Genomic DNA, 18325 nt, shown 5'->3' on the forward strand with positions numbered 1-18325 from the left:
TCCCTGTTCTCCAGACCCCTGATTTTCAGAAGAGGTTTCTCGTGCAGGTGGACGCTTCGGCTGTGGGAATTGGAGCTGTACTGGCCCAAGGGGAGCCAGGAGAAGAGCTTCCTGTACTGTACCTGAGTCGGAAGCTGTTGCCGAGGGAAACCAGGTATTCGACAATCGAGACGGAGTGCCTGGCTATAAAGTGGGCCCTAGATAGCCTCCGTTACTACCTTCTTGGGAGGGAATTTGACCTGCACACAGACCACAGAGCACTGACCTGGATCCAGACCATGAAGGACCGGAATTCTCGTGTGACCAGGTGGTATCTGGAGCTCCAGCCTTTCAGGTTCTGTGTCCGTCATAAGGCAGGAAAAGAAAATGTCACGGCAGACTACCTATCCAGACTCCCGAACCTGGTCGCTTCAGGAGAGGAGGAAGGTAATGTGACGTAGAAGTCCGTCACTGGCCGCGGGCAGCATTTGGTACTTTAACGCACGCACACATTCATCACTCCTCCCTGCTCCGTTATCAGATAAGTTAACAATGTGGGTCGACACACAAGTTAACGTCTCTATCTTAGTACATACATTTCACACTTACTTCAGTAACCAGTTAGGGTATAAAGAAATAAAGACAGGTGTTCATATTTAATATAAGCAATATTTAGTATACTTATCGATGTTATGGATGAGCACGGTTGTTTGTTCTGTTCCTCTCTCTCTCCATCTCTGTAGCTTCCAGGTATGCTGGATAAGGACCCGAGCTAAGGGAATTGGGCTTACTTTGTAGTGCCTGTCCGGAATGGCTCATTAATGTAAACGGGCATATTGGAAGACACTGTCAGTAGTGATGTAATTTTGTAAATGTTATATTGTGATGTTTCATAAACGTGTTGCAATGTATATATTTTGGTATGTTTAGATAAATGGAAACTGTATGTTGAATAGGTAATTGCTTAATTAATTAGTGTTAATTGTTCTGAGGGGAGGGGCTACCCCTACAAAAGGAGCCTCTCTTTCAGTTCATGGAGGGGCATTTTGGATTGAGCTGTGGGTGGGGCAGCTTTGTTTTTAAGCTGTCCCATAAGGTATACGTTTGATGGCAGTACTGTTTTGTTCCGGAATCACTATGTAAATAAACACCGTTGCACAGAAGAACTTTTGCGGCTCCGCCATCTTTTTATTTTTTATAGAGGTTAGGTTTTCCAGTTTAGCCTTCTGGCCTACTCTACGTGACAAACATATAAGAGACACATTCCTTATGTGCATGTGTTTGCATTGTGCTTTAGTACAGAGTAGTATTATCATTATTATAAACATCATAACATCATAGCGCTTTAATGCCATACAACACTCCTTCCGTGGCCTCCAACTGCTCTTAAATGCAAATAAAATTAAGTGCATGCTCTTCAACCGATCGCCGCCCGCCCGTCTAGCATCACTACTCTGCACGGTTCTGACTTAGAATGTGGACAACCTCAAATACCTAGGTGTCTGGTTAGACTGTAAACTCTCCTTCCAGACTCACATTAAGCATCTCCAATCCAAAATGAAATCTAGAATCGGCTTCCTATTTCGCAACAAAGCATCCTTCACTCATGCTGCCAAACATACCCTTGTAAAACTGACTATCCTACTGATCCTTGACATCGGCGATGTCATTTACAAAATAGCCTCCAACACTCTACTCAGCAAATTGGATGTAGTCTATCACAGTGCCATCCGTTTTGTCACCAAAGCCCCATATACTACCCAACACTGCGACCTGTATGTTCTCGCTGGCTGGCCCTTGCTTCATATTCATCGCTAAAACACACTGGCTCCAGGTCATCTATAAGTCTTTGCTAGGTAAAGCCCCACCTTATCTCAGCTCACTGGTCACCATAGCAGCAACCACCCGTAGCACGCACTCCAGCAGGTATATTTCACTGGTCACCCCCAAAGCCAACTTCTCCTTTGGTCGCATTTCCTTCCAGTTCTCTGCTGCCAATGACTGGAACGAATTGCAAAAATCACTGAAGCTGAAGACTTATATCTCCCTCACTAACTTTAAGCATCAGCTGTCAGAGCAGCTTACCGATCATTGCGCCTGTACATAGCCCATCTGTAAATAGCCCACCCAAATACCTTATCCCCATGTTATTTATTTATTTTGCTCCTTTGCACCCCAGTATCTCTACTTGCACATTCATTAATCTTCTGCACATCTATCACTCCAGTGTTTAATTGCTAAATTGTAATTATTTCACTACTATGGCCTATTTATTGCCTTACCTCCATAATCTTACTACATTTGCACACACTGTATATAGACTTTTCTATTGTGTTATTGACTGTACATTTGTTTATCCCATGTGTAACTCTGTGTTTGTGTCACACTGCTTTGCTCTATCTTGGCCAGGTCGCAGTTGTAAATGAGAACTTGTTCTCAACTGGCCTACCTGGTTAAATAAAGGTGAAATAAAAATAATATTTAAAAAATGGGAAAGTCCTTTTTCACTGTCAGATAAAGTACATTCATACACACACATTCTCCATTTCTGTTGCGGTCTCACACATGCATATTCCATCTATAAATTGTAAATCAGCTCTGCCCCCTTTTCTCTCTCCCTCCCTGCTATCTCTGTGGCCCTCTTTATGCCCAGACTAGAATGGTTGGAGACAAGAGCGGTTGCTATGATCCGTCCTCTTCAGAGAACCAGGCAGGCAGGCCTTTATCAGTGGCTGGCCACGGGCTGCAGTTGATGCTGGGAGCTGGTGATCAGAGAGGGTCTGGATGCAGGGTGCAGGTCTGGTTGACTGGTGATAAACTGCCTGCCTGCTCACCCCAAACAAACTACTGTTCCAGCAGATTAGGAGGCAGACACGGGGAGTTAGAGAAAGTGAAACAGAAAAGGAGAGAGGAGAGGATAGTGTTGTGTGTGTGTAGCTGCAATGCATTTCTTTGTTGTTATTAAAGTAAAGCTGATCTTGGACTAGTGCCTAAAGGTAAGTAGGCGTGTGGGCGATAGCAGTTATAATGTGTACCATTGTAGGGAGTTGTAGTGCAGTGTTGGAGGTGCATTAACATGTACAGTGGTGTAAAGTACTTAAGTAAAATTACTTTTACTTAAGTATATTTTGGGGTATCTGTACTTTACATTATGTAAGCGGACCAAGTACCTTGAGGTTGCTCTAAAGCGGAAAGGTGGAATAAACGAGCCAGGAACAGGTTTTCTTAATCGAAAAAAGTTCTCTATTGAGGTATTTCTTTCTTCTTAAACACTCCAACACAATCAAGGATTATCTCCCAAGGAAAACACAAATCTTCTTTACAAGAACAAGGAACACAAATCATGGGTGTGTCACCGCCTTAATGATCCGTCCGTGGAGAGTTCCCTTCGGGTGGTGGTCCGGATCCGTGGTGACCATTCCCAAGAGGTAGTTTGTCCCCTTCGTCTCCCTTCCGAAAGGTACGTCCTATCCCTTGGAGAAGCAAACACTTTTCTTTCTCCCCCCTCTGCCGGTTCCCTCCTCTCTCTTGTATGGGAAAGAGAATAGCTCATTAGTACCGTCTGCTGTGCTTAATTGCCTCTGATCACCTTGACTCACATGCCGGGCTGGGCTACTGTCCGTAGGAGCAGCCTGCCCTCTGGTGGTCCTTCCACATACCTCCCCCCTCAGGACCGGACCAGAGGGCCGGGCGCCAGATGCACTGTCTTGGTCACATTGGGCCAGCGCGTCCTCATTACCGTTCCTCAATCCAGCCCTGTGGAAGACATGGAAAGCGAACAGTTGTAAAGCAAGAAACCGTCTGGCTATTCTGTTGTTATTGTTTCTATTACCGGCCATCCAAGTGAGGGAAGCATGGTCAGTAACGAGGGCAAACCTACGCCCGAGTAGGTTGTACCGGAGATAATCGATGGCCCACTTAATGGCTAGGGCCTCTTTCTCTACGGTAGCATATCTCTGTTCCTGATCACTGAGCTTCCTACTTATAAAGAGAATAGGCCTCTGCTTTGCCTTCACCCTGAGCTAAGACGGCTCCGAGCCCCGTATCTGAGGCGTCTACCTGCACAATGAACTCTTGGGAGAAGTCAGGAGCCTGCGAGACGGGATCAGAGCACAGGCTATCTTTTAGCAACTGAAAGACGTCGTCCGTCTCAACCTTTCACACTAATCGGTTTGGCAGGATTTTCTTGATGAGGTTTGTGAGGGGGTTGGCAATGGTTGCATATCCAGGGATGAAACGGCGATAATATCCCGTTATCCCCAAGAAGGCCCAGATGTCCCGCTTCGTCTGGGGCCGAGGCCAGTCCCGAATGGCCCTGGTCTTTTCTGCCTGTGGGCGTATTTTTCCGTTCCCCACGGTGTATCCCAGGTATTCCGCTTCGGACAGACCCAGGCAGCGTTTTTTGGGATTGGCAGTCAGCCCTGTACCCTCCAGGCTCACGAGCACCGCCCGTAGTTGCAGGAGGTGGCTATCCCAGTCCTCGCTGTGGATGACCACATCGTCTATATACGCCGCCGCGTACTATTGATGGGGTTGTAGAATGGCAACCATGAGGTGTTGGAAAGTTGCTGCAGCCCCATGCAGTCCGAAGGGCATCCTCACATACTGAAAAAGCCCCTCCGGTGTGGCAAAGGCAGTCTTTGGGCTGTCCTCGGGAGCCACCGGCACTTGCCAATATCCCTTCGTCAAATCTAGGATGGTGATGAACTTTGCTTTCCTCAGCGCTTGAGGAGTTCATCCACATGGGGCATGGGATATGTGTCGAACGTAGAGATGGTGTTTACACCACTAAAGTCGTTGCAGAGCCTCATACTACCGTCGGGTGTGGGGACCAGAACTATGGGACTGGACCATTCACTCGTAGATGGCTGGATCACCCTCATCCTCAGCATCTCCCATATCTCATTCTTTACGATGACTCGGCGGTCCTCAGGAATCCTGTAAAGCCGGATATGCACCTTCTTGCCGGGTTCAGTGTGGATATGATGAAACAGGACATCTGTTTGTCCTGGAAAGGGTGAGAATACCCTGCCGAATTGCATAATCAGCTTGTCTAGTTGTCTCGACTGCTCCGGCAGGAGAGTTCGGCCACGGCGCACCTGTAGCAGGGCCTCCTCTTTTTCCTTGTCCTCCACGGCCATCAAAGCCACACCGTCCTCTCTCCCATGGTACTTCTTCAGCAGGTTTATATGATAGAGTTGGACCTTCTTCCTCCTGTCCGGTTGCTTGATGAGGTAATTTACCGGTGAGACCCTTTCCGTTACCTCATAGGGCCCCCTCCATTGCTCCAGCAAGTGGTGTTCGGCTGTGGGCACGAGTACCATCACTTTCTCTCCCACGGTGAACACCCTGGGTGTCGCTTGACTTATCGTAGACCCGGCCTTGAGTCCGTTGCACCTTCTCCATATGCTCCTTTACTATGGGCCAGACTGCTGACATGTAACATGTTCTATTATCAACCGGAACAGGCATGGTTGGGCCTCCCAGGTCTCCTTGGCTAAGTCAAGGATCCCTCGACATGGCCTGCCATAGAGCAATTCGAATGGGGAGAACTCAGTGGATGCCTGGGGTACTTCTCGCAGGGTAAACATTAAGTAGGGCTGAAGCATGTCCCAGTTTTTCTCATCTCTGGACACCATTCTTCACAACATGCTTTTATTTTGTTCAGGCGTTCGCACACACCGTCTGTCTGCGGGTGGAATATGCTTGTGTGTATCTGTTGAATCTGGTATAACCGACACAAGTCCTTCAACAACCGGGACATGAACGGGGTTCCCTGGCCGGTTAGGATTGTCTTGGGAAGGCCCACCCGGGAGAACAGCATAAACAATTACTTGGCGATTCCCTTTGACGACATGTTGCGAAGGAGTATGGCCTCTGGGAACTTGGTAGCGTAATCTACGACCACCGGGATGTACTCATGTCCTCTGGTGGATTTTCGGAGGGCTCCCACGAGGTCCATAGCAATGCATTCGAAGGGAGTCTCTATAATGGGGAGAGGAATCAAAGGATTACGCAGGTGTGGCCGCGGGGCCGTACGCTGACATTGATCACACGTCCTACAATACCTGGCCACATCTCGGGTGACACGGGGCCAATAGAACCTCTGCATGATTCTGTTGATCGTTTTTTCCCATGCCAGGTGTCCTCCTAGGTCTAGGCACCATTAGTAATTTTTCCCCCCTTTGTTGCACGACCCAATACAAGAGGCCCCACCTGATTGCATAGTAGGGAAGAGAGGGCTCACCTGATCCGTCGACATTCCTCCCGTCGATCACCTTCACCTTCCTCATGGCATCCCGTAGGTCTGGGTCTCTATGCTGAGAGGTACCAAACTGTCCCTTTAATTCTTGGGGCAGGTCGACCTTGGTAGAGGGGTATGGAGGTTGTTCCCCATCCCCGTCGGGGGTGCCTGAGGAGAATCATTTCTATGTTCCCTCCTCTGATGGAGCTTCAAATATAGCCCTTAGCCTCTGGTGGCTCCTTCCTTCGTTGTGTATAACCCTTCGCAGGTGTCTTCAATGGAGGTTTCCTGGAAAAGTTGTCGGAGGCGTTGTGTCTGTATTTCTTCCTCTACTCCAAAGGACAAGGCCGAGGCTAGGTTTCCTTGTAGGACTACCACCTCAGGCTTGGACTGGGTTTTGTTCTTTCACTGCATTCCTGCCCCCCTGCGGTAGCCCGGCTCTTGGAGTGTGATAGGGAGACCTGATCCCCTTTGTCCGGTGCGTAACATCACCTGCCAAAGCTCCTTATATAGGGGACAGTCTCTCCCGATCAATAATGGAACCTTCAGCTGGGGTACTTTCCCCGCCCTGACTGTACACCTTCCTTTCTGGGTGAGAATGGACAGACTCACGGTGGGGTAATAGTGGATGTCTCCATGGATACACGACACGCCTACTTTGTCTGGTAGCAGTGTTGCTATGGTCACTTGCTCCTCCACTAACGTAACCATACTTCCCGAGTCGAGAATGGCTACCACGTCTCGTCGTTCTATTCGAACCGGAATCTCTGTGGCTGGGGCAATTTCTGTTAACTTCTATGGGCTACGTGGGACGCTAGCGTCCCACCTGCGGGACACAGCCAGTGAAATATCAGGGCGGCAAATTCAAAAACAACAAAATGTCATAATTCAACTTTCTCAAACATACAACTATTTTACACCATTTTAAAGATACACTTCTCCTTGATGTAACCACATTGTCCAATTTCAAAAAGGCTTTACAGCGAAAGCAAAACATTAGAGTATGTTAGGAGAGTACATAGACAAAAATAATCACACAGCCATTTTCCAAGCAAGGACATGTGTCAATAAAACCCAAAACACAGCTAAATGAAGCACTAACCTTTGACGATCTTCATCAGATGACACTCCTAGGACATTATGTTACACAATACATGTATGTTTTGTTCGATAAAGTTCATATTCATATCCAAAAACAGCATTTTACATTGGCGCGTGATGTTCAGAAAATGTATTCCCACCAAAACGTCCGGTGAATGTGCACATCAATTTACAAAAATACTCATCATAAATGTTGACAACATATATAACAATTATTTAAAGAATTATAGATAGACTACTCCTGGATGCAACCGCTGTGTCAGATTTTTAAATAGCTTTACGGAGAAAGCAAATTTTTCAATATTCTGAGTACATAGCTCAGCCATCACGGCGAGCAATACAGACACCCGCCAAGTTCGAGCAACCTAAACTCAGAATTAGTATTAGAAATATTCTCTTACCTTTGCTGATCTTCATCAGAATGCACTCCCAGGACTGCTACTTCCACAAGAAATGTTGTTTTTGTTCGAAATAATCCATATTTATGTACAAATACCTCCGTTTTGTTCGTGCGTACAGATCACTTATCCAAAGGCATAACGCGCGAGCGCGGAACCAGAGACGAAAAGTCAAAATGTTCCATTACCGTACTTAGAAGCATGTCAAACGCTGTTTAAAATCAATCTTTATGGTATTTTTAACATACAATTGCGATAATATTCCAACCGGACAATAGCATATTCATTCAAGAAGAAGAAGGAATGGCGTGCTCGCGTGAAAGCGCATATCCAATCCCTTTGTTGCCAGGCAGTCCACTCAGAAACTGAGCTCCTATTATCTGCCCAGTGACAGGAGAATGCTCAAACCACTTTCTGAAGGCTGTTGACAGCCAATGGAAGCCTTAGGAAGTGCAACGTCACCCCACAAACACTGTAGTTTTGATAGAGAATCAAAAGAAGAACTACAATTCTCAGACTTTCCACTTCCTGCTTGGATTTTTCTCAGGTTTTTGCCTGTCATATGAGTTCTGTTATACTCACAGACACCATTCAAACAGTTTTAGAAACTTCAGAGTGTTTTCTATCCAAATCTAATAATAATATGCATATTCTAGTTTCTGGGCCAGAGTAGTAACCTGTTTAAATTGGGTACGTTTTTCATCCGGCCATGAAAATACTGCCCCCTAGCCCAGACAGGTAAGCCAACAGGGGTATTCCTGCCCTCTCAGACCGGGATGCGCGGGGACGGCCAGCGCTGACTCGGTGGCCATGGACTCGTCCTTTCTGGGACATTGTGGGGCATAATGGTCCGGAGACTGGCATTTATAGTACCGACCCTGTTGTGCGACTTCTCCCTCTCCCGGAGTGGGTTCGGTCGTTTTGGTGGCGGACGTGAGGGGTTAGTCAGGGAACGGGCTTGGCAGAGTCCTTCCGGTCCTCCTCGTCCCCTTTTAACAACTCCCATGTAGATTGGTACGTTTCCACAGCCTGGGCTATGTCGTCGGCTGACAACGGGTTAGCTTGGTCCTTCCATAATTACTATTGTCACGTCCTGACCAGCAGAGGGAGTAATTGTATTATTTTTGGTCAGGACGTGGCAGAGGGGTATTTGTTTTATGTGGTTCGGGGTGGTGGTTTGTTTAGTAGGGTATTTGATTTATGTATTCTGGGTGTTTTTGGGCACTGTTCTATGTTAGTGTATTTCTATGTTCTGTCTAGTCTTTTGTATTTCTATGTTTTGTTAATTGGGGTTGGACTCTCAATTGGAGGCAGGTGTTTTTTAGTTGTCTCTGATTGAGAGTCCTATATATAGGTATGTGTTTTGTTTTGTAGTTTGTGGGAGATTGTTCTGTGTATAGCTTTGTGCCTTACCAGCCTGTATATAGTCGTTGTGTTATTCTTTGTGTACGTGTTTATTTTTTGGTTCTCCTTCTTAACCAAATAAAAGAAGATGAGTGCACATATTCCTGCTGCGTTTTGGTCCACTTTATCCGACGACAACCGTTACAACTACACTGCTCAAAAAAATAAAGGGAACACTTAAACAACACATCCGAGATCTGAATGAAAGAAATAATCTTATTAAATACTTTTTTCTTTACATAGTTGAATGTGCTGACAACAAAATCACAGAAAAATAATAAATGGAAATCCAATTTATCAACCCATGGAGGTCTGGATTTGGAGTCACACTCAAAATTAAAGTGGAAAACCACACTACAGACTGATCCAACTTTGATGTAATGTCCTTAAAACAACTCAAAATGAGGCTCAGTAGTGTGTGTGGCCTCCACATGCCTGTATGACCTCCCTACAACGCCTGGGCATGCTCCTGATGAGGTGGCGGATGGTCTCCTGAGGGATCTCCTCCCAGACCTGGACTAAAGCATCCGCCAACTCCTGGACAGTCTGTGGTGCAACGTGGCGTTGGTGGATGGAGCGAGACATGATGTCCCAGATGTGCTCAATTGGATTCAGGTCTGGGGAACGGGCGGGCCAGTCCATAGCATCAATGCCTTCCTCTTGCAGGGCTGCTGACACACTCCAGCCACATGAGGTCTAGCATTGTCTTGCATTAGGAGGAACCCAGGGCCAACCGCACCAGCATATGGTCTCACAAGGGGTCTGAGGATCTCATCTCGGTACCTAATGGCAGTCAGGCTACCTCTGGCGAGCACATGGAGGGCTGTGCAGCCCCCCAAAGAAATGCCACCCCACACCATGACTGACCCACCACCAAACCGGTCATGCTGGAGGATGTTGCAGGCAGCAGAACGTTCTCCACGGCGTCTCCAGACTCTGTCACGTCTGTCACATGTGCTCAGTGTGAACCTGCTTTCATCTGTGAAGAGCACAGGGCGCCAGTGGCGAATTTGCCAATCTTGGTGTTCTCTGGCAAATGCCAAACGTCCTGCACGGTGTTGGGCTGTAAGCACAACCCCCACCTGTGGACGTCAGGCCCTCATACCACCCTCATGGAGTCTGTTTCTGACCGTTTGAGCAGACACATGCACATTTGTGGCCTGCTGGAGGTCATTTTGCAGGGCTCTGGCAATGCTCCTCCTGCTCCTCCTTGCACAAAGGCGGAGGTAGCGGTCCTGCTGCTGGGTTGTTGCCCTCCTACGGCCTCCTCCACGTATCCTGATGTACTGGCCTGTCTCCTGGTAGCACCTCCATGCTCTGGACACTACGCTGACAGACACAGCAAACCTTCTTGCCACAGCTCGCATTGATGTGCCATCCTGGATGAGCTGCACTACCTGAGCCACTTGTGTGGGTTGTAGACTCCGTCTCATGCTACCACTAGAGTGAAAGCACCGCCAGCATTCAAAAGTGACCAAAACATCAGCCAGGAAGCATAGGAACTGAGAAGTGGTCTGTGGTCACCACCTGCTGAACCACTCCTTTATTGGGGGTGTCTTGCTTATTGCCTATAATTTTCACCCGTTGTCTATTCCATTTGCACAACAGCATGTGAAATTTATTGTCAATCAGTGTTGCTTCCTAAGTGGACAGTTTGATTTCACAGAAGTGTGATTGACTTGGAGTTACATTGTGTTGTTTAAGTGTTCCCTTTATTTTTTTGAGCAGTATATTTATATTTTCGACTACTTTTACTTTTACTTCACTACATTCCAAAAGAAAATTATGTACTTTTTACTCCATACATTTTCCCTGACACGCAAAAGTACTCGTTACATTTTGAATGCTCGTTACATTTTTAATGCTTTTCACGCACTTATCAAGACAACACCCCTGGTCATTCCTACTGCCTCTGATCTGGCGGACTCAATAAACACAAATTATTTGTTTGTAAATTATGCGTATTGGAGTTTGCCGCTGGCTATCCGTAAATTAAAAAAACAAGAAAATCGTACCGTCTGGTTTGCTTAATAAGGAATGTAAAATTATATATACTTTTACTTTTGATAGTTAAGTATATTTAAAACCAAATACTTTTAGACTTTTACTCAATTAGTATTTTATAGGGTTGCTTTCACTTTTTCTATTATGGTATCTTTACTTTTACTCAAGTATGACAATTGGGTGCTTTTCCCACCACTGACAGTGTAGAGCCCTCAAACTCACCTATGGACCTCGAAGCCAGTTCCACTGCATTTTTCCGTTGTTCCCCTCTAATCAGGGACTGCTTTAGACCTGGGACACCAGGTGTATGCAATTAAATATTAGGTAGAACAGAAAACCAGCAGGCTCCGGACCTTGTAGGGTAAGAGTTGAGTACCCCTGGTGTAGAGACTCTGTACAGAGACTGTGAATGTCAAGCATGATGTGGCTAGTGGTTGATTTCTACATGTTGTTTTTGTGGTTTAGAAACTGAACATTATTTTGTAGTTTAGCAACTGAACACTGAACAGTCTCTCACCCTTTTTCTCTCTCTCTCTAGGTTGTGAATTACAGTTAGTAAAAGAAAGACAGACAGGTTGTGTAACCCTCAGTTTTATAGTGGAGGGCTTTACAGACACAGACCAAGTGTGGGGAGTATTTCTACCTCTGTGTACAATACATTTTATTCATTTAGCAGACACTCTTATCCAGAGTGACTTACAGTTAGTATATTCATCTTAAGATAGCTAGGTGAGACAACCACATATCACAGCTTGTAAGTACATTTTTTCTCAATAAAGTCAGTGCTAGTAGGAAAAAACAAGTGTAAGTTTTTGTTTATTTTACAGTTGTTTTTTTACTGTTTGTGTCCATGGCAGCCATTCGTCTTGCTTGTATACTAAAGTGTGTGTTCATGTATGTTTGCTCATGTTCTATCTTAACCCATTATAATGTAGATTCATTACTGTGTTTATAGATACAGTATTTCCAATTATTAACTTCTGAAAATCTGTTTCCTGAAGTTCCTAAAGCAGTTGTGTGAGTGTATATTATGTATGCATGGTGTGTGTTAAGTGTGTGCTTGTCCTTTCCCAGGCTGGATGTATCACCCAGCAGAGCAGTATTCTGGCCGCAACACCAGGGACTCCTACCCTGCTGGAGGACCTTCCAGAGGAACATGGGCCCTCGTCAACAGTCGCCCCTGGGGCCCTCCAAACCGGTGAGCTCTCTTCTTACACCACTGCCTACTGACCCATTCTGTAGTCTGTGCTGAGCCAATTGTAACCCTCCTTTCTCTACTGTAGGTTCAATGGAGGAATCAACCAATCCCACCACCTAAACAAGATTTATTCAGAAAGGTGAGTGAAACATCTCAATCGTTCAGATCTTACATTGTGTGTAGAAAGTCCACAGTCACCTTAATGTAGTGATTCCTTCTTTCTCTCTGGAACATAGGGGGGGCAGGCCACCCTTCCATGCCCAGGGAAGGGGCCCTCAGCAGGACCAGAGATTAGCACCACGACCCTGGGACCAGAAGGACCAGGCTTATGAGACCCATGGCTGGCACCAGGACTCCCCACGGTCATTTCACAACCATGGTCGCAACCAAGGGGGATACCAAGCAGGACCTGGGGAACCCTTCACCAGCTGGGACTCCTACAAAAACCAGCCTACCAGGGTGAGATGGGAAGAGGGCAGCGCTCTATAAATACTGTACATAACTCTTTTTATAAACTGGGCGATTCGAGCCCTGAATGCTGATTGGCTGACAGCTGTTGTATATCAGACCATATACCACCGGTATGACAAAACATGTATTTTTACTGCTCTAATTAGACTACCGTTGAAAAGTTTGGGGTCACTTCAAAATGTCCTTGTTTTCTATGAAAACATACATGAAATGAGTTGCAAAATGAATAGGAAATATAGTCAAGACGTTGACAAGGTTATAAATAATGATTTTTAATTGAAATAATAATTGTGTCCTTCAAACTTTGCTTTCGTCAAAGAATCCTCAATTTGCAGCAATTACAGCCTTGCAGACCTTCAGCAGTCTATTTGTCAATTTGTTGAGGTAATCTGAAGAGATTTCACCCCATGCTTCCTGAAGCACCTCCCACAAGTTGGATTGGCTTGATGGGCACTTCTTACGTACCATACGGTCAAGCTGCTCCCACAACAACTCAATAGGGTTGAGATCCGGTGACTGTGCTGGCCACTCCAATATAGACAGAATACCAGCTGACTGCTTCTTCCTTAAATAGTTATTGCATAGTTTGGAGCTGTGCTTTGGGTCATTGTCCTGTTGTAGTAGGAAATTGGCTCCAACTAAGCGCTGGCCACACGGTATGGCATGGCGTTACAAAATGGAGTGATAGCCTTCTTTCTTTAAGATCCCTTTTACCCTGTACAAATCTCCCACTTTACCACCACCAAAGCACCCCCAGACGATCACATTGCCTCCACCATGCTTGACAGATGGCGTCAAGCACTCTTCCAGCATCTTTTCATTTTTTCTGCGTCTCACGAATGTTCTTCTTTGTGATCCGAACACCTCAAACATAGATTAGTCTGTCCATAACACTTTTTTCCAGTCTTCCTCTGTCCAGTGTCTGTGTTCTTTTGCCCATCTTAATCTTTTATTTTTATTGGCCAATCTGAGATATGGCTTTTTCTTTGCAATTCTGCCTAGAAGGCCAGCATCCCGGAGTCGCCTCTTCACTGTTGACGTTGAGACTGGTGTTTTGCGGGTACTATTTAATGAAGCTGCCAGTTGAGGACTTGTGAGGCGTCTGTTTCTCAAACTAGACACTCTAATGTACTTGTCCTCTTGCTCAGTTGTGCACCGGGGCCTCCCAATCCTCTTTCTATTCTGGTTAGAGCCAGTTTGAGCTGTTCTGTGAAGGGAGTAGTACACATTGTTGTACGAGATCTTCAGTTTCTTGGCAATTTCTCACATGGAATAGCCTTCATTTCTCAGAACAAGAATAGACTGACGAGTTTCAGAAGAAAGTTATTTGTGTGAATACTCATCTTTAATTAAAATAAAGGAGTAGAGCATCCACTTAACAATACAAACAATATATACGACAGGAACAGTTTTGCAGGCACACAACACGCAGTGCAAAAACAACTACCCACAAAACCAAGTGACAAACATACTCCTACATATATGACTCCCAATCAGGAACAACGATCCCCAGCTGTTCCTGATCAGGAGTCACAAGACCAACACAGAACAATCACACACACAAGACTGCCACGTCCTGACCCCAAAACTACAACAACAGCTCCATCTGCTGGTCAGGACGTGACAGTACCCCCCCCTCAAGGTGCAGACCCCGGAATGCACCTAACAACGAAAAAACACCAACAAACAAAATCCCCAACAAAACCCATAAACAATAACCCCTAAACAATAAGGGAGGGAAGGGAGGGTGGCTGCCGTCAACGACGGCACTGTGCTACACCCTCCCTCCCCAACCCACCTATCCTGGAGGTGGCTCCGGTGCAGGACGTGGACCCTGCTCCACCCTCGGCGTCGCCCACTTCGGTGGAGCCGATAGCTGCGCCAGGCAGACGGACCCCTCGAGCCGGGCCGGAGGACAGGAGGGCCCCTCGGGCTGGGCCGGGGAGCAGGAGGGCCCCTCGGGCTGGGCCGGAGAGCAGGAGGGCCACTCGGGCTGGGCCGGAAGGCATGCGGGCCACTCGGGCTGGGCCGGAAGGCATGCGGGCCACTCGGGCTGGGCCGGAAGGCATGCGGGCCACTCGGGCTGGGCCGGAAGGCATGCGGGCCACTCGGGCTGGGCCGGAAGGCATGCGGGCCACTCGGGCTGGGCCGGAAGGCATGCGGGCCACTCGGGCTGGGCCGGAAGGCATGCGGGCCACTCGGGCTGGACCGGAGGGCAGGAGGACCACTCGGGCTGGACCGGAGGGCAGGAGGACCACTCGGGCTGATCCTGACAGGCCGGGCACCCTGGCAGATCAGGGCAGGCGGGCACCTCTGGCAGAACCGGGCAGTCCGGCCACTCTGGCAGAACAGGGCAGTCCGGCCACTCTGGCAGAACAGGGCAGTCCGGCCACTCTGGCAGAACAGGGCAGTCCGGCCACTCTGGCAGAACAGGGCAGTCCGGCCACTCTGGCAGAACAGGGCAGTCCGGCCACTCTGGCAGAACAGGGCAGTCCGGCCACTCTGGCAGAACAGGGCAGTCCGGCCACTCTGGCAGAACAGGGCAGTCCGGCCACTCTGGCAGTACAGGGCAGTCCGGCCACTCCGGCAGTTCAGGGCAGTCCGGCCACTCCGGCAGTTCAGGGCAGTCCGGCCACTCCGGCAGTTCAGGGCAGTCCGGCCACTCCGGCAGTTCAGCGCAGTCCGGCCACTCCGGCAGTTCAGCGCAGTCCGGCCACTCCGGCAGTTCAGCGCAGTCCGGCCACTCCGGCAGTTCAGCGCAGTCCGGCCACTCCGGCAGTTCAGCGCAGTCCGACCACTCCGGCAGTTCAGCGCAGTCTGACCACTCCGGCAGTTCAGCGCAGTCTGACCTCTCTGGCGACTGTTGACTGGCGGGCAGCTCTGACGACTGTTGACTGGCGGGCAGCTCTGACGATGACTGTTGACTGGCGGGCAGCTCTGACGATGACTGTTGACTGGCGGGCAGCTCTGACGATGACTGTTGACTGGCGAGCAGCTCTGACGATGACTGTTGACTGGCGGGCAGCTCTGACGATGACTGTTGACTGGCGGGCAGCTCTGACGATGACTGTTGACTGGCGGGCAGCTCTGACGATGACTGTTGACTGGCGGGCAGCTCTGACGATGACTGTTGACTGGCGGGCAGCTCTGACGATGACTGTTGACTGGCGAGCAGCTCTGACGATGACTGTTGACTGGCGGGCAGCTCTGACGATGACTGTTGACTGGCGGGCAGATCTGATGATGACTGTTGACTGGCGGGCAGCTCTGATGATGACTGTTGACTGGCGGGCAGCTCTGATGAAGACTGTTGACTGGCGAGCAGCTCTGGTGATGGTTGACTGGCGAGGCTGGGTTGACACACTAGACTCCTGATGCGCGGGGCCGGCTCGATGCTTACTTCGCCCTGGCACATGCGGGGCGCTGGTACTTTGCCTACCGGCCTGAAAATCCCAGGCCTCACCACAGCCCCAACCCCAAAGCACGGGACCTGTCCAGTCTGCCCTACAAGGGTACGGGGAGCTGGCCTGGGGCTGTAATCTCGCCTCGCCAAATAGCCCTTGTGCCCCCCCCTAAAAAATTCTTGGGGCTGCCTCCAACATTCCTCCCTCACTTGCCTCTGTCCTCTTCTCCGCTGCTTGGTCCTTTGGTGGTGGGTAGTTCTGTAACGGCTGTCTTCTGTAGAAATGGACCAAGGCGCAGCAGGTATGTGAATACTCATCTTTAATTAAAATAAAGGAGTAGAGCATCCACTTAACAATACAAACAATATATACGACAGGAACAGTTTTGCAGGCACACAACACGCAGTGCAAAAACAACTACCCACAAAACCAAGTGACAAACATACTCCTACATATATGACTCCCAATCAGGAACAACGATCCCCAGCTGTTCCTGATCAGGAGTCACAAGACCAACACAGAACAATCACACACACAAGACTGCCACGTCCTGACCCCAAAACTACAACAACAGCTCCATCTGCTGGTCAGGACGTGACAATTTGTTGCTGGCCATTTTGAGCATGTAATCGAACCCACAAATTCTAATGCTCCAGATACTCAACTAGTCTAAAGAAGGCCAGTTTTATTGCTTCTTTAATCAGCACACAATTTTCAGCTGTCCTAACATAATTGCAAAAGGGTTTTCTAATGATCAATTAGCCATTTAAAATGATAAGTTTGGATTAGCAAACACAACGTGCCATTGGAACACAGGAGTTATGGTTGCTGATAATGGGCCTCTGTACACCTATGTAGATCTTCCATTAAAAAATCTGCCGTTTCCAGCTACAATAGTAATTTACAACATTAACAATGTCTACACTGTATTTCTGATAATTTTGATGTTATTTTAAGTGACCCCAAACTTTTGAACGGTAGTGTACGTTGGTAACCAGTTTATAATAGCAATAAGACACCTCAGGGGTTTGTGGTATATGCCACGGCTAAGGGCTGTATCCAGGCACTCCGCGTTGCGTCGTGCATAAGAACAGCCCTTATCTGTGGTACAATGGCCATATACCACACCCCCACGTGCCTTATTGCTTAAATATATTACATCGTTTTTATGATTGATTGCATGACTTTAATAATGATAATTGTCTCTCCCAGTTTGGGGGTCCCCACCAGCACCATCTGCCCAGAGACCCCCCAAGAGACCTGGGCTCCCCAGCAGAGAGGTGGGCACCTTCAGATCGCTCCAGGGCCTTCCCAGGCAGGATGATGGACCAGGGACTAGGACCATGGAAGCGCCCGGCCTCCCACCATCACAACCACCACCGTGACCAACTTCCACACCGCTCCCCACCCTCACAGCATCCCCCCCCTCACAGGGAAGACTGCCCTGCCAAAAGGAGCAGGAGTTCTGGTCCTGAGCAGGTCAGTCAACACCTATTCTCTGTTAACCCAGAAGTAGAATCTTCCGTAATATGTTAATTTGGTCAGCTATGTGATTAACTTCTTGGTCTATACGTATTAGAAATCAAGATTTCTGGGCCTCCCGAGTAGCGCAGCGGTCTAAGGCCGAACCCGGGCCTTATCACAACCGTCCGTAATCGGGAGTTCCATAGGGCGGCGCACAATTGGCCCAGAGTCATCCGGGTTAGGGGGAGGGTTTGGCAGGGGGGCTTTATTTGGCTCATCACGCTCTAGCGACTCCTTGTGGCGGGCTGGGCACATGCAGGCTGAACTCGGTCGTCAGTTGAACGGTGTTTCCTCCGACACATTGGTGCGGCTGGCTTCCGGGTTAAGCGGGCGGGTGTTAAGAAGCGCGGTTTGGCAGGTCATGTTTCCAGGACGCATGACTCGACTTTCGCCTCCCGAGCCCGATGAGACAAGATCGACATTGGGGAGGAAAAGGGGGTAGAATACAAAAATAAACAAAATCGAAGTCTCCACCCTCGCAAAAGGATCCATGTGGGTACTCGCGCAAAGCACTCGAAGCGAACCAGTCTAATAAGCACTGCCTTGGCCCAACCTGATACGTCCATATAACCAGTAGCAAAAACCCAAAGACCGAAAT

General features: G+C 48.2%; 1 protein-coding gene across 4 annotated transcripts in view; it reads left to right on the top strand.

The window, feature by feature from the left end:
• The window catches only part of LOC106563383 (uncharacterized), a 44931-nt gene that overhangs the window by 14952 nt on the left and 11654 nt on the right, over nucleotides 1-18325 (top strand). For 3 of the 4 annotated variants that reach the window (XM_082958207.1, XM_014128890.3, XM_082958208.1), the window contains 4 exons: nucleotides 12205-12328; nucleotides 12414-12467; nucleotides 12565-12787; nucleotides 17416-17682. In XM_082958207.1, the coding sequence (XP_082814333.1) occupies nucleotides 12210-12328; nucleotides 12414-12467; nucleotides 12565-12787; nucleotides 17416-17682 (663 nt within the window). In that variant the 5' untranslated portion in view covers nucleotides 12205-12209. Of the gene's footprint in view, nucleotides 1-2837; nucleotides 2976-12204; nucleotides 12329-12413; nucleotides 12468-12564; nucleotides 12788-17415; nucleotides 17683-18325 lie in introns of those variants that run through there. The other variant, XM_082958209.1, reaches the window with a different exon arrangement.

Source organism: Salmo salar, chromosome 11 (genome assembly GCF_965601325.2).
Source record: "Salmo salar chromosome 11, fSalSal1, whole genome shotgun sequence".
NCBI classification, from domain to species: domain Eukaryota; kingdom Metazoa; phylum Chordata; class Actinopteri; order Salmoniformes; family Salmonidae; genus Salmo; species Salmo salar.